At 42.6% G+C, this 21,756-nt stretch overlaps 1 protein-coding gene across 1 annotated transcript; it reads left to right on the top strand.

Annotated features, from left to right (window-relative positions):
• The first annotated feature begins 19,839 nt into the window (after positions 1 to 19,839).
• Positions 19,840 to 21,359, top strand: LOC101036516 (protein FAM118B). Its single transcript, XM_003942947.4, has 2 exons — positions 19,840 to 20,460; positions 20,499 to 21,359. The coding sequence occupies exons 1-2, from the start codon at positions 19,896 to 19,898 to the stop codon at positions 20,984 to 20,986; spliced, it is 1,053 nt and encodes a 350-aa protein (XP_003942996.1). The 5' UTR covers positions 19,840 to 19,895; the 3' UTR covers positions 20,987 to 21,359.
• The last annotated feature ends 397 nt before the right edge of the window (positions 21,360 to 21,756 follow it).

Below are 21,756 nucleotides of genomic sequence, written 5' to 3'. Positions count from 1 at the left end.
TCCCCTCTTGGCCTCTTCATCCTGCTCCCATGTGGCTCTGTTCTGCCTGCATCACCAGGTCGTGTGCTGTACCTCGCTGGGCACCCAGCAGCACCATGGAGCTTCCACTGCTGCTGGGTTGGGTGGCTTTCGTTGCCTTCTGGTGCCACCTCTCCTGCCCTGCCATCCCTCAGCCTCAGTGACCTTTGCTGCTCCCAGAGTTTTGGCAACATCGTGAGTGTCAAGGTCCAGATGGTCTCTCCCTTATCACGGCCTCCCTGGTGGTGCTTACCTGCTCCATCCCACTCCCTTGGTGAGGGACCAAGGCTGGGGCCCCACTTGGCCCTTTTCCAGCATCCATCTCCCTGCTGTGTTCCTGGCTCCTGCTTTCCCAATGAGTCCTTGATGGTGACTGTGTCTCCTTCAGGTCATCTGGAATTCCCACACTGGGCTTCTCAGAGCAGGCAACACCCTCTTTGAAGTCCTGACTGCGGAGGAAAAGTTAAATACTAAATTTAAACTCAATTGAACATGGACACCAACAATGGTCTCCTAGTCTGGGAACGAGTTAAGTGACCCCCTTGAGGCGTTTATCCAGCATTGTTTTGGAGAAATCTCTGTTTCAGTCTTTTTTTATACATTAGTTATTGAAAAACAACAGACAATTACAGAAACAAGTTGACATTTCCGTGTTCCTTAAGCCTGGCCACAAAAGGCCCTCCTGACTGAGCCTTATGTCAAACAAGTTGCTACAAGAAGAGCTGGGGTCCCACACTGCACCTAAGCTCCATGAGACCCTCCTCATCTGTGCACTGATGAGTGGCCATGGCCCACTCTGGAGCCCAGGCTGTTGCTCCTCAATGTGGTGGTGAATCCTCCATAGCTCAATGAGTGTAAATATCTTTTCTCTTCTCCCCTTCCCATTGCAATTGCATATTATATCAATCTGCTTACTATATCATTTGCTTATTATATCTGTATTGCCGTTTACATGGAATAAAGGTGGTTTTCCTTAAAGGTATCTGTGTGTGTCTTCTCCCCTTAATGTGATTCCCACACAGAACAGTACCCTAAAGGGATTTAGTGGGTGTTTTGCCCCTACATCCCCTAGTTTGTTTTTCTGAAAGCTTGGGTTCCTTTCACTCCCGGGGCAGCCCTTACCCTTGCTGCCCGACACTGGCCAAGTCTTTGGGAACACCCCCCACCTGCTCTCTTAGACAGGGAGGGAGCTTGCTGTAGTGTGACTTAGCCCAGGTCTCCACACCACGACTGTGAACTGCAGAGCCTGAAATGACAATGGATGGTGATCTTTCCATTGTAAACCATCTCTGAGGAAAGTAAAGTTTTTGTTGTGTTGAATCATGCAAGGCTTTTGGATTTTTCTCCATGAATTGTGTAGAATTTTAAAGTTAAAAGACATATCAGAGGATTTTTAGTCTAAATTCCCTCACTTCACTGAGGGAATGAATTATTTGCTTAAATCAGTCCAGCGGAACCTACATAGTCAAGCTAGGATCTCTGCTTTTTACCATGGTGGTTCCTGGGAGAACAGCTTTTAAAGCACCCAATTTTAACTCATCCACAGGACATGGTTCAAACTCAGTTCTTTTCATTCTGTCTAGATAAATGAAGCAAGATTTCTCAGGGATGCTAATTATGGACAGGCTGATACATAGGATACTGAATTTGAATTCTCTACAGCTATGAGAGGTACAGTAGCGACACAGGATCTGAGTTTCAGAGATAGGTATCTTGTTTATTCAAGCCAAAGCCCTACAGCTTTAATGGACCTGAACCCATCTAATGCCAGACCCAGTTCATGTATTGCTTCATGTCTCCTAGAATTTTGGCCTTCGTAAAGTGGGTTGGAGTTTTCGTACACTTTGGACAACAACTTTTAAAAATTGCCTTTGGGTTAACTTTTAAATATATAAGCAGGAAGTCTCAAATCCTGTCTAGTTCGCTACTTTGCCTGTGGTTAAAACAGAATGCACCAGAAGCAGGTGGGAAGAAAAATGTAACACTTCATCTGGAGTTTCTCTTGGAAGTGGCTAATTCTGAGTTCTCTCTCTCAAAGCACTGCATTATTAGAGATTAAATTATCAACTGGAAATGAGATAACTGCTTTCTTTATACTTTATTTGAGAGCAAGAGAAAATAAATGTAAATGTAATGGGCTATTATTTCTTCCTTTTTTTGTTGTTTGTCTTCTTGAGACAGTTTTGCCCTTGTTGCTCAGGACGGAGTGCAATGGTGAGATCACTGCTCACTGCAACCTCTGCCTCTTGGGTCCAAGTGGTTCTGCCTCAGTCTCCCAAGTAGCTGGGATTACAGGTGCCCACCACCATGTCCAGCTAATTTTTTGTATTTTTAACAGAGATGTGGTTTCATCATGTTGGCCAGGCTGGTCTTGAACTCCTAACCTCAGGTGATCCACCCACCTTGCCTTACCTAAGTGTTGGGATTACAGGCTAGAGCCACTGCTCCCAGTCCTCCTTCCTTTTTAAAATTAATACTGTCCAAACATCTTTGATGTAAATATTCTAATTTGAAGATCTAGAGGAAAGAAATTATTAGGGCTGTATTTGTGGTTTGCAGATTAACCACATTTCCACTAACAAAAAATACTTTCCACTATGTATAATGTCAACTTGTTAAGACATTTGGGACAACTTGTTAGACATTTTTCCAAATGCCACAACTTCTGCATCAGACTCAACAACAAACTGAAAATCAAAAATACTTGAGAAAAAAAGTAAAAAACAATACAGCAATGAAAAATACTAATTGAAAACAGTACAGTATAACAACTTACATAGCATTTACTTTTGGTTAGGTAATACAGTAAGATGACTTAAAATGTACAGGAGGATGTGCATAGGTTGTATGCATGTTGCATCAGGAACTTGAGTGTCTCTGGAGTTGAGTATTGGTGGGGACTCCTGAAACCAATCCTCCACAGATACTGAGGGATTTCTATAACAATCACCAGCAGAGAGTACGAAGAGTAAAGGTCTCGGTTTTACACAGTGTTGGGTTCAAAACCTGGCTCTGTCAATTCCTAATTGATTCCTATTCCACAAATAAAGCAATCTTTTTCTTTACAGTGGTAATTTCCCAGGTTGCTATAAGAATCAAGTGGAGCCTAAGTGAGAATCTGGTTTATCTTAGACTATGAAACACTATCAGTTTCCTTTTCCTCTGAATTCACTGCTGTTGAGCATAAATAACATTCCTGAAATTTAATTCATCCTTTCTGAATAATTAGATTATTCTCTCTTCTGATCATCTTTGCCTTGAATCATTTTTTTTGACATTAAGTCGTTAATGGATGCAGCAACAGTTTACCCAATGACACCAGTACAGTGAATGCCAAAAAAGCTTCTGGTAAAATCAAGGCTTTAATGTGGGAGTGTTATTCTAGGGAGTAGACAATGGTGGTGATCAAGCCCTGAAGGGGGTGAATATAATTCTATCCATGGGTGGTTGCCTAAGCTAGGCCCCACCTTCTGACTAAAGAAAAACATGACAGACTAGGTCTTTCTCAAGACATTTCTAGTATGATGAGGCAGACCTCAAAGAAAAACATTTCAAAGAGTATTTAATTTCAGTTGTATTAGGGTTAGAATAAGTAAAATGTAGCCTAGTGTTTCTTAGGGTCATCAGCAAAGTGAGATTTCAGGCCACCTGTAACACTAATGTCTGGCCATATCACTCAAGCTAGTCTCAGTTTAAAGCTATCCACTGCCTCTGAAGAACCTGTCCCAATGTCACCACACAAAAATGAACAGGAATTTACTGCATGTGAAATGCAGAACAAACTTACACTGAAAGTTAAGGCCGCCCTATCTAGTTTCATCGTCCGGCCATATCACTCAAGCTAGTCTCAGTTTAAAGCTATCCACTGCCTCTGAAGAACATGTCCCAATGTCACTTGTCACAAAAATGAACAGGCACTTACTGCCTGTGAAATGCAGAACAAACTTACACTGAAAGTTAAGGCCACCCTATCTAGTTTGATCTTATTTCTAGCATTTCTACTGCTTCCCTCTTTGTGGCTCTTGTTTGTAGGTAGATTCAACTGCTCTGCTCTAACTGAAACATGCTGTGAAACTTCTCAGATACCCTGACCCAGGTCAGATCTCCATTTTCTGAGTACCAACAGTTGAAACTTAATGTAGTTTATCTCTCAATATAGATATATGAGTACTTGTCTTATGTCCTTACTAGATAGTAAGCTCCTGAAGGATAGAATCAGTATCCCACTCATGTCAGTACCATGGAACTTATAGCAGAGTAATGTATGTTTCTTAAGTGCAGGCTAAATAAAACATTTTTATATGCCTAAAGATGATTAAATTCAAAAGGGAAGATCATTCTGATATCCATTTTAATTGTATTCCCCCTAAAATTGTACATCTATAATTCTGATTTATCATATATAATGCAATGCTAAACGCTGCATCATCTGAGTAATTTCACAGAGTAGTTAATCTTAACATCTTGTTTTACAGATAAATTATTTTCTAAGGAAAAAAAATCTTAAATCACAGGCTTACAATACAGTTAAATACCTTTGTTCTTACTATAAATTACAAATTTTGCTAAATCCAAAAAGAATAAGAGCTTTCTGGAGAAAGTGCTGCTTCCAATGCAGACAAGGAAAGGAAGAACAGAATGAACTTGAGGCCTCTTGGGCCAGAAAAAGAAAATACTAAAAAATGAATGGGACGTTTGTCAAAGGCCACATAAGTGTACTTGAAGGAGCTTTTATTTGTCACATTTTGGACAATTTGGGCAGGAACATATAAATGACAGGAATGGATTATTATATATTGAATAAAAAAATCTTGAGTCTAATCACTAGAAAGGGAACAGTGGAAGAGAAAGTGTTTGTTTTTTGTTTTTGTTTTTTGTTTTCCAACAATTCCAATATAGAAGAAATAAAAGCAACAGAAAATCAACGTGTTAAAACCGCCACAGTAACTGGTTTAAGCAAGAGTCACCAATAAACACTAAAGGAATATGGATGATTAGAATATTTATATAGTCTGAAGGTATCACTCAGCCTATTGCTCCACAAATTATAAAGGGACAAAATTACCTTTACAAAAACAAAATCTGTGGACTGCATGTGAATTAAATAATCATTACCATAAAACCCAGATAGCCTGACATTCTGTGCCTCCTAACGTAATGCACTACAAGGAAACAGTATCACTGACTAGGGTTCCCTGCCAAAGGTTTCCCCTTAATTTTATCATGAGGAAACATTCATACACATCCGTGTTAGCCTGGAGTCATTAATAACATCACTGTAGTATGTTTTTGTAAAGCTGGGAGATTTTTGGAGACTAAAGAGATGACAACTTAAATGCAGAATATGACCTTAGGCTGGGTTCTGAACTGTGCAGATAGCTACAAATAACATTTTAGGAAAATTTGTGGAGGGCACAATTGAATGTTGAACAATAATACTGTATCAATGTTAAATTCCTAGGTATGTTGATTTGTGTTTATGGAGGAGAAACATCCTTGTTCTTAAGAAACACACTGTTGAAGAATATGATGTGAAGCATAACTCGAGAGTTATTACACACACTGTCATCATGCACACATAAATCTGTAATTCAAAGGGAAAGAAAGCCAATGTGGCAAAATAATGAAATCATTCAATTTGGAATATACCTTCGAAACAAATTTTTTTTTAGACAGTCTTGCTCTGTCACCAGGTGCCAGGCTGGAGTGCAGTGGCACGATCTCAGCTCACTGCAATCTTGCCTCCCAGGTTCAAGCGAATCTCCTGCCTCGAACCTCTCGAGTAGCTGGGACTACAGGTGCACAGCACCATGCCTGGCTAATTTTTTTGTATTTTTAGTAGAGGCAGGGTTTCACCGTGATGGCCAGGATGCTCTCGATCTCTTGACCTCATGAGCCATCTGCCTCAGCCTCCCAAAGTGCTGGAATTACAGGTGTGAGGCACCACAGCTGGCCAGGAGGTGTTTTTCAGTCCAAATATCAGAAAGAAAAGCACTGCAGCACCTATTTTCTAAAAAAAAAAAAAAAAAAAAAAATTATAACTGCCACAGGCCTTATTTATTCTGTCATAAACTGTTTTAAACACGATTACATTTTTGAAGTTTCTTCATGTGAAATACTAACTTTAAAATTTTTTTGATATTCCCAGTAGATCTTCAAAGTTAACTCTTAAATACTAAATGTGCAAAATAAATGCACACCTCACAGTAAGTCCAAAATATAACAACCCAGTTAATGCAAATAGTGTGGACAAAAATCTGATGACCACACGGATCTGACCACCTCAACAGTTACACGTGACCTTGTTTTCTACTAAGCCCAATTACAAAGTGGGTGGGGTTGAATTCAGGGCTCTGTTCATCTTGTTCTGACTAGAAAAATGGTGTGTCCATCGAGGAGAGGCCTTGGCAAGCCATGGCCGTGATGCGGAAATGTAGTGAGGGGCTTGGAAAATGGCACTCAGAGCAGACACTGGGTTTTAGAGCCTCAAACTACAGAAAGCCCGCCACGTTCAAGGCCTGCTTTCACCAAAATCTAGCAATGTAGCCTCAAGCAAACCACTTCACTTCTATGGGCCTCAGTTTCTACATCTGCAAAATGAGACTGGCAATCACACCCCAGCCCACAGAATTCAGAGCCAAATGAGAAGACTAGAGCTGAGCTGCCAAGGGACTCTTTTAATGATGAGGTGGGGAAACTGAGGCCCATAGAGGGCTAGGGCTCTGCTACTGCCACCAAGAGCCAGTGATGGACCTGAGATGAGAAGCCAGGACTCCTGCCCCGAGGTCCCCGGGCTTTCCTCAGGCTGGGGAGGGAGTGCGGTGATCTGGGAAGGGCAGCCCTCCTGCCGTTTCTCTCCGGACGGGGGAAGGATGCTGGGTGAAGGGTGAAAGGAAGAGGCTGCAGAAGGCAGGGAAGCCTCAGCTCACACTGAGGCTGTGATTTTTTTAAAATGCAGACAGTGCGGTCCTTCCCATACCTGCTCCATTCCTCTGAAGCCCTGGTTGTGAAGGGCCAAGTCTGAGTCCAAGTCTGCTGCTCGGCCTTCCTGGCTGCAGACTCCTGGGGCCCCCGCAGGTTGCAGCGGATCCGATCCCCCAGGGCTGTGCCTGTGCCTGCAGGTCCTGGTAGAGCTTGCGGCTCTGGAGGTCAGTCCAACGTCAAGGGCACGACTGAGACAGGGCTACCCGAAGCGCACAGAGGCTGTCGGTGTCAATATGAGGTTTTCTGGGGTGCCTGGCATTCCTAGGAGTGGAAGCCGCTGATGAAATCAAAGCTGCCTGCTCCTTCAGGAAGACTTGGCTCCCACAGCTGGCGAAGAGAAAGCTGAGCAGCACCAGGAGGATTTGTGGGCGCTGCTGAGGGCTTCCGTGCAGGGACAGTGCAGCAGGCAGCCTGGACGAAGAGGGCATGGCAACCCCCCAGGGCCAGGGGAAGTTTAGCACGGAGGCCACCGGCGGCCCGGCGTGTTCTCCATCCCTGGAGCAGTGCAGGGCCCCATGGACGCCGTGAGAAAGTCACGGTCCTGGGACATTGGGTCCAGCCTCTTGGTAGAAGCAGGCGATAAACGCACTCCAAGCAGCCTGAGCACCAGCCAGGCTGTGGTGCCCACCTAGCCCAGCGTGAGTTTCTCGTGGCGCAGGAAATTGGCTAGGGTGGGAGCCCACCTATAGGCAGCCGGAAATTCAAAGATCTGCTGCTCCAGCGCTGCCACCAGCTGCAGGCAGCGGAAAGCGACCTCGTGTGGCGCCCCAGGCATGCGCCCATCTGACCCCACAGGTTGCCGCCTCCTCGCGCCACTCGGATTCCACATCCTCCTGGCTGAGCCCATGGCCAGTCTGCCCGCGCGCTGCCTCTGCTGCCCTCCCTGGTCTGCAGGACACACTCAGGCGGCCTCCTGCCCTGGGCGCGCGGGCTGCGCAGAACAGCAAGGCCCAGCTTCCAAGAAACTTTTGATAATAATTCACTTAATCTGTTCATGCATAAGATTAATAAATGTAACTAGTTTCCATTATATTGGACTTGTATGTCTTGATTCTGTTCACGATATATGAGCTAAATTTGGATGAAATATTTATTGCATAGAAAGTTATATTTCTCTTTGTGTGTTGACACTTAATTAAGTGGAAGGAATAACGTAAGATTTCTGGCAAAAGAAGCTCCTTACTCATATTTTCATGTGGTGCCATTGTTTTGTAGGATAGCAATAATAAAAGTGATCATTGCATTTTTCCCATCCAAAATGAGTCATCCGGTGGTTTCCTAAAGGAAAAAGAATAAAAACCTGCAGGCAGATCGGCTGCATGCGCTTCACATTGTTTTTAATGTACTGGAAAATATAGTAATTTGAATACTTCAGAGGCTCTTTTTACTCCAAAATTTGTTCACTTTTACTCCAGGGGATGGTTAAGAATTATCATTAGATGGAAAGAGGAAAAAAAGGTGTTCATTTCTAACGGGTGACAAAAGAATAATATATTTTTTTATTTATTCTGTGATCTTTTCCCCCGAAGGAAAAGAGATTTAGGAAGAGAAAAACCACCAATAGCTATAAACAGGTCATCTGCAGATTATTATTTTACTGGCAAAGTTTATAAGATTTCCCTTTTATTTGCATGTCTAAACTAGCAAACCTCTATCTCATAGAGTATAATATTTTTTTCTACAAATGTGTTAGTTCTCAATGCCAAGACTCCTGAACCAGGAAGGAACATGTAATTGCTTGGCAGTGTAAGGAGACAGGAAAATGGTGAGAAGCAGACACAGAACTTGAAAACTTGTTGCTCTGGGGACATTCAGCACAGGGTCAAACCATCCTATGCACACTGGCCGACCCTGCAGGCATCACCTAGGCTGTTTATAATTTTTTCTCAGGTTTCAACATTTATAGGGAATATGTGAATTACTGGACTCATGTATTTCTGCAAAATGACCTCATCCTGGCAAAGTGGACCAGATGAGCTATCACTATACTTCCAATGAAGAAAAAAGATGACACTGGGGTGTGGCCGTAGTCTGTAGAGAGATGGCTTGATTCAGAGTGTGAATCACAGTAGGGCAGGACTAGTGAGGCTTCAGGCTCAAGGGGGGTGTGCAGCAACTGGCAAAAAGCAGAGACTGAGTGTGGCATTAGCCTTGGGGTTCTGGGACCAACCCTACGCTTTCTGTTGGTGACACCTTGAAGAATTTCCACTTGGATTTTGGTTTATCATATGCAACATCATGATTGTTATAGCTGAGACTCGGCCTAATAATTTAATGAGAAAATACGTGTGAATTGCCAGGGACAATTTAACAAATTTTGTTTGCCTACCTCTTTTTAGGTCTTATTTTCCTTATCTGAGGTATGCAGATTCTGGCTTCTAACAACTCACATTCTTTTTTATTATTATTATTATTATTATGTGTGTGTGTGTGTGTGTGTGTGTGTGTGTGTGTGTGTACCTACATGCATGTGTTTTAAGAACCCAGACCAATGAGGAGACCAGTGTCACTTTCAACTCGCTGGTCCCTGTTTCACTCTACATGCTGGAATCAAGCCAACTTCTCTTCTCCCTTCCCCTTCCCTCTCCAGTTTTGCTCCTGCTACCAAAAGGCACTGCCACCCACCACCACATGCCTGTCTCTCTGCCCACTTAACCTTACCTTCTGCCTTAGAGCTCTGCTTCCCCATGGAGAAAGGTTTCCTTCCAGAGGTTTCTTTAAATACAAAACCAGGTCAATAGCAATCCTTCAACAAATATTTAATAAACTCCTATTAAATGTCAGGCACTATCCTTGGTGTTGCAGCAAAGTGATGGGTGATATAGCAAGGCTGGTCTCTGCCCTTCTGGGCTTAAGGTTAGCAGGAGAAATGAGAATTAAACAAAGATATCCATAGACACCGAGAAGACCTCAGATTGTAAGGATGCTAAGTAGGGCCAAAAGTCATTGCCATGAGCAAGAATAATAGAGGCCTGTTTTCAACTAGGAGAAGGTGGGAGAAAGGCCTTTTTGAGGAAGGTCTCTGATGGCTCACTTTGACCTGCAGTCATTTTCTTACGTGAGCCTGACATGTGGGTGTGCATAGGTGCTGGTCAGGGAGGAGGCACTGTCCAACCATCTTCTAAGAATGAGTGTGATTGGGCCAATGGTGGGGAGGTGATGTGTGACCCCACCACCAACCAACCTCTTCAACACTTAAAATCCTCTTACTCCTCTGTTGAAGCCCTGTTCACCATTCTGGAAAGGCTCCCATCAACATTTTCTTACACAAATACACCAATAGGTAAACAGGAAGCAGGAGAAGTAATGACAAATGTTACCAAGACCGCATGATAGGGTAACATTATGGGGTTAAAGTGGAAAAGAAGGGAAGTGGCTGTTGAGCATAGACCCCAAATAAATAAACAAACAAAGACAGCATATTGGAACAGAATTCCTGGCATAAGAATAGGCATGCAGGGAGGCATGAGACAGGAGGAAGTTGGCTTGTTCTACAGCTACAAGGACAATATCAAAGAGACAAATGAAGATTTGGAGAGAGGAACAGAGGCCTCAGAAATAACACCACACATTTATAACCATCTGATCTTTGACAAACCTGACGAAAACAAGCAAAGGGGAAAGGATTTCCTATTTAATCAATGGTGTTGGAAAAACTGGCTAGCCATATGACAAAAATGAAACTTGACTCCTTCCTTATACCTTATGTAAAAATTAACTTGAGGTGGATTAAAGACTTAAACGTAAGACCTAAAACCATGAAAACACTAGAAGAAAACCTAGGCAATACCATTTAGGACATAGGCATGGGCAAAGACTTTGTGACTAAAACATTAAAAGCAATGGCAAGAGGAGCCAAAATTGACAAATGGGATCTAATTAATCTAAAGAGCACAACAAAATAAACTATCATCAGAGTGAACAGGCAATCTACAGAATGGGAGAAAATTGTTGCAACCTATTCATCTGACAAAGGGCTAATATCCAGAATCTACAAGGAACTTAAACAAATTTAGAAGAAGAAAACAAACAACCCCATCAAAAAGTAGGCGAAGGATATGAACAGATATTTCTCAAAAGAAGACATTTATGCAGCCAACAAACATATGAAAAAATTCTCATCATTTGTCATTAGAGAACTGGAAATCCAAACTACAATGTGATATTGTCTCATGCCAGTTAGAAAGGCAATCATTAAAATGTCAGGAAACAGGCTGGAGAGTATGTGGAGTTTACACTGTTGGTAGGAGTGTAAATGAGTTCAATCATTGTGAAAGACAGTGCGGCGATTCCTCAAGGATCTAGAACCAGAAATCCCATTTGACCCAGCAATGGGATTTAGACTTGTGGAACAGAACAGAGGCCTCAGAAATAACACCACACATCCACAACCATCTGATCTTTGACAAACCTGAAAAAAACAAGCAATAGCAAAAGGATTCTCTATTTAATAAATGGTGTTGGGAGAATGCCATTTATTAATGATGGGATTATAACCAAAGGATTATAAATCATGTGCATGTAAAGACACATGCACACATATGTGGATTGCAGCAATATTCACAATAGCACAGACTTGGAACCAACCCAAATGCCCATCAATAATAGAATGAATAAAGAAAATGTGGCACATATACACCATGGAATACTCTGCAGTCATAAAAAAGGATGAGTTCACGTCCTTTGCAGGGACGTGGCTGAAGCTGGAAACCATCATTCTCAGCAAATGAACACAGGAGCAGGAAACCAAACACTGCATGTTCTCACTCATAAGTGGGATTTGAACAATGAGAATATATGGACACAGGGAAGGGAATATCTCACACCAGGCCTGTTGGGGGTTGGAGGGCTAAGGGAGGGATAGATAGCATTAGGAGAAATGCCTAATGTAGACGATGGGTTGATGGGTACAGCAAACAACCATGGCACATGTGTACCCATGTAACAATCCTGCACATCCTGTACATGTATCCAAGAACTTAAAGTATAATTTAAAACAAAATGGACAGAGACACAGTGTCTCTCTACCAAAGAAGTACCCTAAATTAAATAAAACCAGAAAAAAAGGAAGACCTTTTTTTCAAACTATACCTCCACCCACGCCCTCTGCCCAGTCCCTCCCCTCTCAAAACAACAACAACAACAAAGCAAAACTTGAAATTACCAAAGACATACCAATTAATAGAGAACCAAACTTTCATTAGTTTTGGAAACTATGAGTGTCACACATTTGGAAGAATGTTTATATTCAGTGACATTAGTAAAGTAAAATGATGGTAAGCCAATTCTTACAGCATTTTTGAGAGAAAAGTCCAGGGACTTGTCATTACTCTTAAGCAGCCAAGAGAATGCTCTAATTACCTTCTAATTTGGAGACAGTAGGCCCCCGAGCAAGTTCCATTTGTAAAGCATATAAAAACTATAATTAAACACACTTTACATCACAAAATGGCAGCATTATCATTGAATTTATCAAACTTAAATGTTTACTAGTGATTTTCTTTAACATATTATAAGACAAAATTAAATGATGAAAAGCACCTCCACCAATTTCTAGAATAGTTTTTGTTACTGTGTAGTTTAATAACATTTTTCTGACAATAGCTCTATTTGCCTATATATAAAGAAGAGGTGTGATAAAGTGACTTCAGACTGAGCTTTTAAGGCATATTGAAGAAAAAGCATAAGAAATGCTGCATCACTTCTTTCTTCCTTACTCCTTCCGTTCACCGTATTTCACCATTTCAAGCCTCAAGTATTTTCTTCAGTGCCTAACAGAATAGAAACTACCTTGGGGTTCTAGCACCTGACCATGAACACTTTTTTATACTTAGAACATGAGTAACTCCTAATCCACTACTTACACTGCAGATGAGAGCTGAAATGTTCCTCCACAGATATGCTCTGATCTGCTTGTTTGGTTTTGGTTTCTTTTTCTTTTTTTGAGACAGAGTCTCGCTCCATTGCCCAGGCTGGAGTCCTCTGCAGCCTCCGCCTCCATTACCCAGGTTCAAGCAATACTCCTGTCTCAGCCTCCCGAGTAGCTGGGATTACAGGCGCCTGCCACCGTGCGCACCTAATTTTTGTACTTTTAGTAGAGATGGGGTTTCTCCATATTGGCCAGGCTGGTTTTGAACTCTTGGCCTCAAGTGATCTGCCTGCCTCGGCCTCCCAAAGTCCTGGGATTTCAGGCATAAGCCATCGTGCCAGGTCATGATCTGCTTATTGACAAGATTGGATGATACCGTTTCACTCCAGTTCCCAAGACAAGATTTCACACAGTGTGGTTGTGTGTGGACTAAGTTAACAGTGAACGGTAGGTACATTCCTCTTTGTAAATTAGGGGGAAATGTTTGCAGGCCAAATATTCTTAAAAGAGTGGGAATACATCATTAAATAAAAACAAAACCATTTCTCAATAAAATAAAACTTGACAGTATGACCTTAGAGGTTCCCAGGCATACACTGATTTTCCCTGGAGCTCCATGCCACCCCCTGCCACCCAGTCCTCCACCGGATCCACCACTGCCCATTTCCCCCACTCCAACCCCGCCACTCGTTCCCACCACCCGGATCCTCGAATGGATCCACCACCACCTGTTCTCCCCACTCTGAACCCGGCATCCCATCCACCACCAGATCCACCGCCACCCATTCCCACCACCCCGACCCTGCCACCAGATCCGCCATGGGATCCACCGCCACCTGTTCCCCCCATTCCGGCCCCTCCACCGATTCTTACCACCCTGTTCCTGCCACCCATTCCCACCACCCAGATCCACCACCACCCATTCCCACCACCCAGATCCACCACCACCCATTCCCACCACCCAGATCCACCACCACCCATTCTCACCACCCCGCCCCCGCCAGCGGCTCCCTCCAGGCCGTTTCGCCCCCAGGTCCTGCCAGTCTGCCCGTCTGCCCGCTTGCAGCTCTCGGTTTGCCTCGGGTCATGGGACCAACATTTCCCAGGTCTGCAGCAGAGTTGGCAGAGGCACCAGAGGAGATACCTGGGAAGAAGGCGCCTAAGAACCCACAACCGAGCTCCACGGTGGCCGAGGCCAGCCAGGGTCAGCTGGAAGCTGAGTTTATGCTCTACTCAGGAGACTTGAGGACAAACTGAAGACCACACCTTTAGGAATTAAGAGTTCTCTAAGATCCTTAAGCAATCGATGCTGCTGTGTGTGCACATGTGTGCATGTATGTGCACAACTGAGTGTGTGCTTGTGTAAGTGTCCATGTGCATGCACATGTGTATGCTTGTGTGTAGATGCTGGTTTCTGCTCCAATCCTCCCATGCTAGTTTTCCACCTCCCAAAATAAAAGCTATAACTCTCTGCAAAGTGATAGACCTGAACGTGGTATAAGCTATGTATTTATATCATTTTATTTTGCTATGTATATATTTAAGAAACTTTTATTGACCACCTGCAATCTACCTGAAATGGTCCTAGGTAGTGGTGAGTAAGACACAGCATGTGTCCTCAAAATGCTTTTACAATCTTGCTGGGAGCCATATATTAAACACAAATATAAATGAGCATTTATAATTAGAAATGATGGCACCTTCTCTGAAGGAAAAACTGGGTGCTGAGAGAAAGAGAAAATCACAGGGCAGATCTAACTTTGATTATAGGGAGTAGTTGGTCAGGGAAAGCTCGTTCTGAAGAAGTAATATCTCATCCATTGTTTTATCCAACATTGAACAAATATTTATTGAACATCCACTACTCTTGGTGTTGTAGGCACTACAGTAAACAAAACACACAAAATTGTCTGTCTTCATGGACTTGCACTTCAGTGAGGAGAGGCACACAATAACCAACTAAGTAAACTATGACACATATCAGAAGGTGGTGAGTGTTGTGGAGACCATGGTGTGTTGGTGAATGTTAACTCTTCTGGTTCTTCCTTAATGGCAACAAAAGCAAAAATTGATAAATGGGATATAATTAAACCAAAGATCTTCAGGACAGCAAAAGAAACTATCATCAGTGTGAACACACAACATACAGAATGGGAGAAAATTTTTGCAATCTGTCCATCTGACAAAGGTCTAATACCCAGAGTCTACAAGAAACATCAACAAATTTATAAGAAGAAAGCAAACAACCTCATTAAAAAGCAGGCAAAGGACTTGAACAGACACTTCCCAAAAAAAGACTTTCCTGTGACCAACAAATGTATGAAAGAAAGCACAACATCACTGATCATTCGAGAAATGCAGATCAAAACCACAATAAGATAAAATCTCACATCAATCAGAATAGAAATCATTAAAAAGCCAAGAAACAACAGATGCTGGTAAGGTTGTGGAAAAAAACAAATGCTTTTACACTGTTGGTGGGAATGTAAGTTACTTCAACCATTGTGGAAGGCAGTGTGGTGATTCCTCAAAGATATAGAAGTAGTAATACCATTTGACCCAGCAATCCATTACTGGGCATATGCCCAAAAAATATAAATCATGATCTTATACATGCACACATATGTTCATTACAGCACTAATCACAATAGCAAAGAATGGAATCAACCCTAATGCCCGTTAATGATAAACTGAATACAGAAAATGTGGTACCATGGAATATAATGCAGCCATAAAAAAGAATGGGATTATGTTCTTTGCCAGGGCATCAACGGAGCTGGAGACCATTATTCTTAGCAAACTTACAGAGGAACAGGAAACCAAACGCCAAATTTCTCTTATAAGTGGGAGCTAAACAATGAGAACACAGGGACACATGGAGGGAACAACACAAACTGGGGCCTATCGGATGGTGTTGCAGGGAAGGGAGAGTATCAGGAAGAATAGCTACTGCAGGCTGGGCTTAATACCTAGGTGATGAGTTGATCTGTGCAGCAAACCACCATGGCACATGTTTACCTGTATGACAAACCTGCACATCCTGCACATGTACCCCTCAACTTAAAAGTTGAAGGAAAAAAAACAGAAAAATCTTAGTACACTGAAGGGGTCGATTCCCCACCATCTGTGTATTATAATAGTCTATTCAATCTTGAAACTATACCCCAGTGTTACATGTAGTGGAAGGACTAACTATGATGCCCCTTGTGATTATAAGTGTTAAGTTTCTTATTTTATAATTTGTAGTTTCATAATTATTAGCGTTTAAAAGATTAATTCTTAGAATGGTCTTTGTGTTTAGAAAAGTTAAAATTTTATAAAATTAAAGACTATTGAAAGCTTTAAAAAAAATTCCTAATTTGTCAATTTATGTGGTGTATATGTCCCTACTGTGGTCAGTTTCATGCTATCAATACAAAAAAAAAAAAAAAAAAAAAAAAAGAGAGAGAGAAAGGAAAGAAAACAGAGTCCCACATTTTCAGAAAATGTAACAATCAACTCTCTCATGAGCTGGTGAGAGCTGACTCCACACCACCACTGTATGGGTAGACATTGACTGGGGAGGAGGATGGGGGGCGGATGGGTGAGAACTGCAATTTTATTTCATTGATTTTAATTTATTTAATTATTTTATCTATTTTAATTGATAAAAGTATAGATGATTGTATGCACCATGTTGTTTTGAAATATGTATGCATTATAAAATGGCTGAATCAAGATAGCCCATTTATTACCTCACATACTTAACATTTTTTTTGTTGTGAGAGCACCAAAAACCTATTTTCTGACCAAATTTCAAGAATATATTATTATTAACTAAAGCCATCACGTGGTACAATAGATTTCTTGAACTTAATCCCACCTGATTGAAATTCTGTGTACTTTTACCAACACTTTCACATTTTTTCCCTCTTTCCAGCCCATAGTACTCTCTGATTCTATGATTTCAATGATTTTAGATTCCCCATATAAGTGTGATCATGCATTATTTGTCTTTCTGTACCTGGCTTATTTCATTTAGCAAAATGTCCCCTAGGTTCATTCATGTTGTAGCAAATGTCAGGTTTTTATTCTTTTTTAGGGACAAATAGTATTTCACTACGTATCAATACCACATTATCGTCATTCATTCAGCCTTGGAGGAACACTTACGCTGTTCCCACACCCTGCTGCTGTAATTAGTTCTGCAATGGACATTGGGGTGCAGATATATCTTTGACAGATTGATTTTATTTCTTTTGGATATATATGCAGTAGTGATATTACTGGATCATGTGACAATTCTATTTTTAAATAACTCTCACACAGCTTCCTATAATGGTTGTATTAATTTATGTTCCCAGCAACAGTATGCAAAGTTTCCCTTTTCTTCACATCCTCACTTAGGCTTGTTACCTTTTGTCTTTTTGCTAATAGCCATTCTAACAGGCGTGAGGTTATATCCCATTGTTTCTTGAATTTGTACTTTCCTGATGATTAGTGATGTTTAGCAAAGGCTTTCCTAGGCTCACAGGCAGAAGAAGGAGGCTGACAAAGACAGTTTCTCAGAAAGAAACATGGACTAGAAACTTACCAAAGATGTCATGTCTCAGGCAGCCACAGGATGCTGGATCCCTGCACCTGACCTCCAGATAATACACTTTGTATAGCACGCTTTTGGAATAACATGTGTGGATGATCATGCCTCAGGCTTCCTTACCAAAACCCATGACCACTGGGAAGGTTACATAAACATCTTTAAGGGATAATTATCTATGCTACAGGCGGCATTTCTCTGGGGGATTATCTATGCTACAGGCAGTGTTTCTCCAGGGGGATTATCTATGCTATAGGCAGTGTTTCTCTAGGGGGATTATCTATGCTATAGGCAGTGTTTCTCCAGGGGGATTATCTATGCCACAGGCAGTTTCTCTGGGAGGATCATCTATGCCACAGGCAGTGTTTCTCTGGAGGATTATCTAGGGTGCAGGCAGTACTTTTCTAGGTAATTATCTATGCTACAGGCAGTGTTTCTCTGGGGGGATTATCTATGCTACAGGCAGTGTTTCTCTAAGAGGATTATCTATGCTACAGGCCGTGTTTCTCTGGGGGGATTATCTATGCTACAGGCAATGTTTCCCTAGGAATATTATCTATGCTACAGGCAGTGTTTCTCTAAGGGAATTATCTACGATACAGGCAGCGTTTCTCTAGGCAGATTATCTATGCTACAGACAGTGTTTCTCTGTGGGACTTTCTATGCTACAGACAATGTTTCTCTGGGGTATTATTCAAGCTACAGGCAGTGCTTCTCTTGGGGATTATGTATGCTTCAGGCAGGGTTTCTCAGGAGGATTATCAATGCTACAGGCAGTGTTTCTCCAGGAGTGTATGTGTTACAGGGAGGGTTTGTTTTAGCAGGGTTGTCTATGCTACAGGCATTGCTTTAGGGCCTTTTTGCAGAACACCTTGGTATTTAGGAGTCAAACATTGATCATTACATGGCTTTGCTTCAAGATGGCCTTACTCTTGCCATGCAATAAATTGTTTTCTTGTATTCCACCCTTGAAACTGGCCTCTTTAATCTCACATGCCCACCTCTCCGACCATGGTTCCTGGGCCCAGAAGAAGGGTGTATGATATTGTATGATTTTAGCAGCACCATGTTGACTCCACCAAGGGCAGATGGCACAGGAATAGCAAAGACAAAAGCAGGACAGTGAAAAACCTGAGAGTATGACATCTAAACCAAGCAGTGTCTCCTGCTGCCAGCTATCCAAGGACTCAACCCAGTTATATAGCCAGCTTTCATAAAGGGACCATATGCCATATGTTACCCAGGTTTTGAAGAAGTTATCAAAGCAATCTGGTTGAGAGTACAGCATATTAGAGAGTCCACCACTGTGCCACGGGGTATACACATTCTCTTGGGCATTTAAAGTGTTCAATGGGATCAATGGGGATCATTCTAACTGTCCAAGATATTTGCCACTCACTGGCAGGAAATAGCCTATACAGCTTGGGAGTATTAGTCACCATTTAAGCCTCAGTGAAATGACCCTTCTCCTGGAACTATGTCCATTGGCATCTTCATGCACAAAACACTTTTTTTGTCAGCAGGTCTGAGAGCAAAGCCATGGTCTCAGTTACTCTTCTGTGAATGGTGGTAGACCAGGAGGAACAGTTGCCCTAATCAGTCATATGGTTCAGGGGTCCCCCCTTTGACTGAATTTAAAGAAATAAAGACTGCCGATGATACATTCATTTATCCATGCAAGCTAGGTTTACCAAGCAAATCTTGAATTTGTACTTTCTAAAGATCATTTTTCCTTTTGATTAACCCTACTGCTTGGGGTTCTATGGGACATGAAAGTGTCATGCTATGCCATGTTCTCTGGCCCAGTGCTGAATATAATGTCCAGCAGAATGAGTGTGTCAGTTACTGTCAATGCACCAGGGTTGTCTTTACACAGCTCTGTGAGCCTCTTAACCTTTCATAGTACTAGCTTGATCTGCTTGCTTGCAAGGAAAACCTTGCATCTGCCATGTAGCAGTAACTACACTGTCAATACGTATATGGTGCCTTGATTGACAGAGAGAGGCTCCATGTGATTCAGTTGCCCATCTGTTACAGCCCTATAACTGTGTTCTGCTGTATGTGGTATATGCCATGGATGCAATCAACAACGTGGCAAATGGTAGTTAGGAGATTGCTATATTTCAAGGGCTACTGGACCTGCTTGGCTCTCTCCCAGCCTACACTTGCACTTCTGTGACGTTTTTATTATGCTCCCACCTTGCTAGTTCAGTGGTCTGGGCCAGCATGATGCTTCTAATTTTTGTTAGCATGTCCATGATGTTACCAGATAAAGAGGTCTTGATCCAGACCCTCAGAGAGGTTATTGGATCTTTTGCGGGAAGGAATTCAAGGTGAGTGGCAAAATGCAGTGAAAAAGGCAAGTTTATTAAAAGCGACTCTTCTGGCAGCTGCGCCGGCCGGTAGCTGCAGCTGGAGCGGTGGCGTTTGGAGAAGACGCGAAACTGGATGGCTTCTACAGGGAGCCAGGCCTCTGATATAGACGAGATTTTTGGATTCTTCAATGATGGCGTACCCCCCACCAAAAAGCCCAGGAAGCTGCTTCCAAGCCTAAAAACTAAGAAGCCTCGAGAACTTGTGCTAGTGATTGGGACAGGCATCAGTGCTGCAGTTGCACCTCAAGTTCCAGCCCTCAAATCCTGGAAGGGGTTAATTCAGGCCTTACTGGATGCTGCCATTGATTTTGATCTTTTAGAAGATGAAGAGAGTAAAAAGTTTCAGAAATGTCTCCATGAAGACAAGAACCTTGTCCATGTTGCCCATGACCTTATCCAGAAACTCTCTCCTCGTACCAGTAATGTTCAATCCACATTTTTCAAGGACTGTTTATATGAAGTATTTGATGACTTGGAGTCAAAAATGGAAGATTCTGGAAAACAGCTACTTCAGTCAGTTCTCCACCTGATGGAAAATGGAGCCCTTGTATTAACTACAAATTTTGACAATCTCCTGGAACTGTATGCAGCAGATCAGGGGAAACAGCTTGAATCCCTTGACCTTACTGATGAGAAAAAGCCCTGCCAAGCTGGTTGGGCTATATGTGTGTTGTGCAGGTCCTAGAGTGGGCTCAGGAGAAGCGGAAGCTGAGCGTGCTGCATATTCACGGAGTCTACACCAACCCTAGTGGCATTGTCCTTCATCCAGCGGGATATCAGAACATACTGAGGAACACCGAAGTCATGAGAGAGATTCAGAAACTCTACGAAAACAAGTCATTTCTTTTCCTGGGCTGTGGCTGGACTGTGGATGACACCACTTTCCAGGCCCTTTTCCTGGAGGCTGTCAAGCATAAATCTGACCTAGAACATTTCATGCTGGTTCGGAGAGGAGACGTAGATGAGTTCAAAAAGCTTCGCGAAAACATGCTGGACAAGGGGATTAAAGTCATCTCCTATGGAAATGACTATGCTGATCTACCAGAGTATTTCAAGCGACTGGCATGTGAGATCTCCACAAGGGGTAGAGCAGGGATGGTGAGAGAAGGTCAGCTGAATGGCTCATCTGCAGCACACAGTGAAATAAGAGGCTGTGGTACATGAGCAAGCTAGAGAAATCACCATCGTTAGACCAAGCTGTTAGGCCCTACCATGGACGGTGTTTAACAAGTAAACTTACAAGAAGCCAACACAGCTCCCAGAAAGTACCAATAGCCAGAGGTTGAAGGGTGGGGTAGAAGCGGGAGGAAATGTTCCAGTGTAATCCTTCATGCCACCTGGTTCTTGATATTCTGCTGCCTGTTCAAGAATACAAGTGACAGCAGGACCCAAACGCAGCTCCTGACCCACTCCCTGGGCTGGACATGCTTGTGTCCACAGCACACTAATGTGATACCTCCACTGACTGGCTGCAGCTCTGCATGGACTTGGGGTCTACATGCCACGGAATCACTGTGGCTCTTGTTGCAGTTTTGTACTCTATAATCGGTTTTTCAATTAAGCTTAATGGCTTTTTTTTTTTTTTTTTTTTTGAGACGGAGTTTCGCTCTTGTTGCCCAGGCTGGAGTGCAATGACGCGATCTCGGCTCACCGCAGCCTCCGCCTCCTGGGTTCAGGCAATTCTCCTGCCTCAGCCTCCCGAGTAGCTGGGATTACAGGCACACGCCACCATGCCCAGCTAATTTTCAGTATTTTTAGTAGAGACGGGGTTTCACCATGTTGACCGGGATGGTCTCGATCCCTTGACCTCGTGATCCACCCGCCTCGGCCTCCCAAAGTGCTGGGATTACAGGCTTGAGCCACCGCGCCCGGCCTGCTTAATGGCTTTTTTAAAAACATGACTTGAAGCTCTATTTTTCTAGATCTTTTACAGT

This window comes from Saimiri boliviensis, chromosome 6 (assembly GCF_048565385.1).
Source record: "Saimiri boliviensis isolate mSaiBol1 chromosome 6, mSaiBol1.pri, whole genome shotgun sequence".
Lineage (NCBI taxonomy): Eukaryota > Metazoa > Chordata > Mammalia > Primates > Cebidae > Saimiri > Saimiri boliviensis.
Note: the sequence above shows the minus strand (reverse complement) of the source record. Positions and strands in the feature narration are given on the sequence as shown.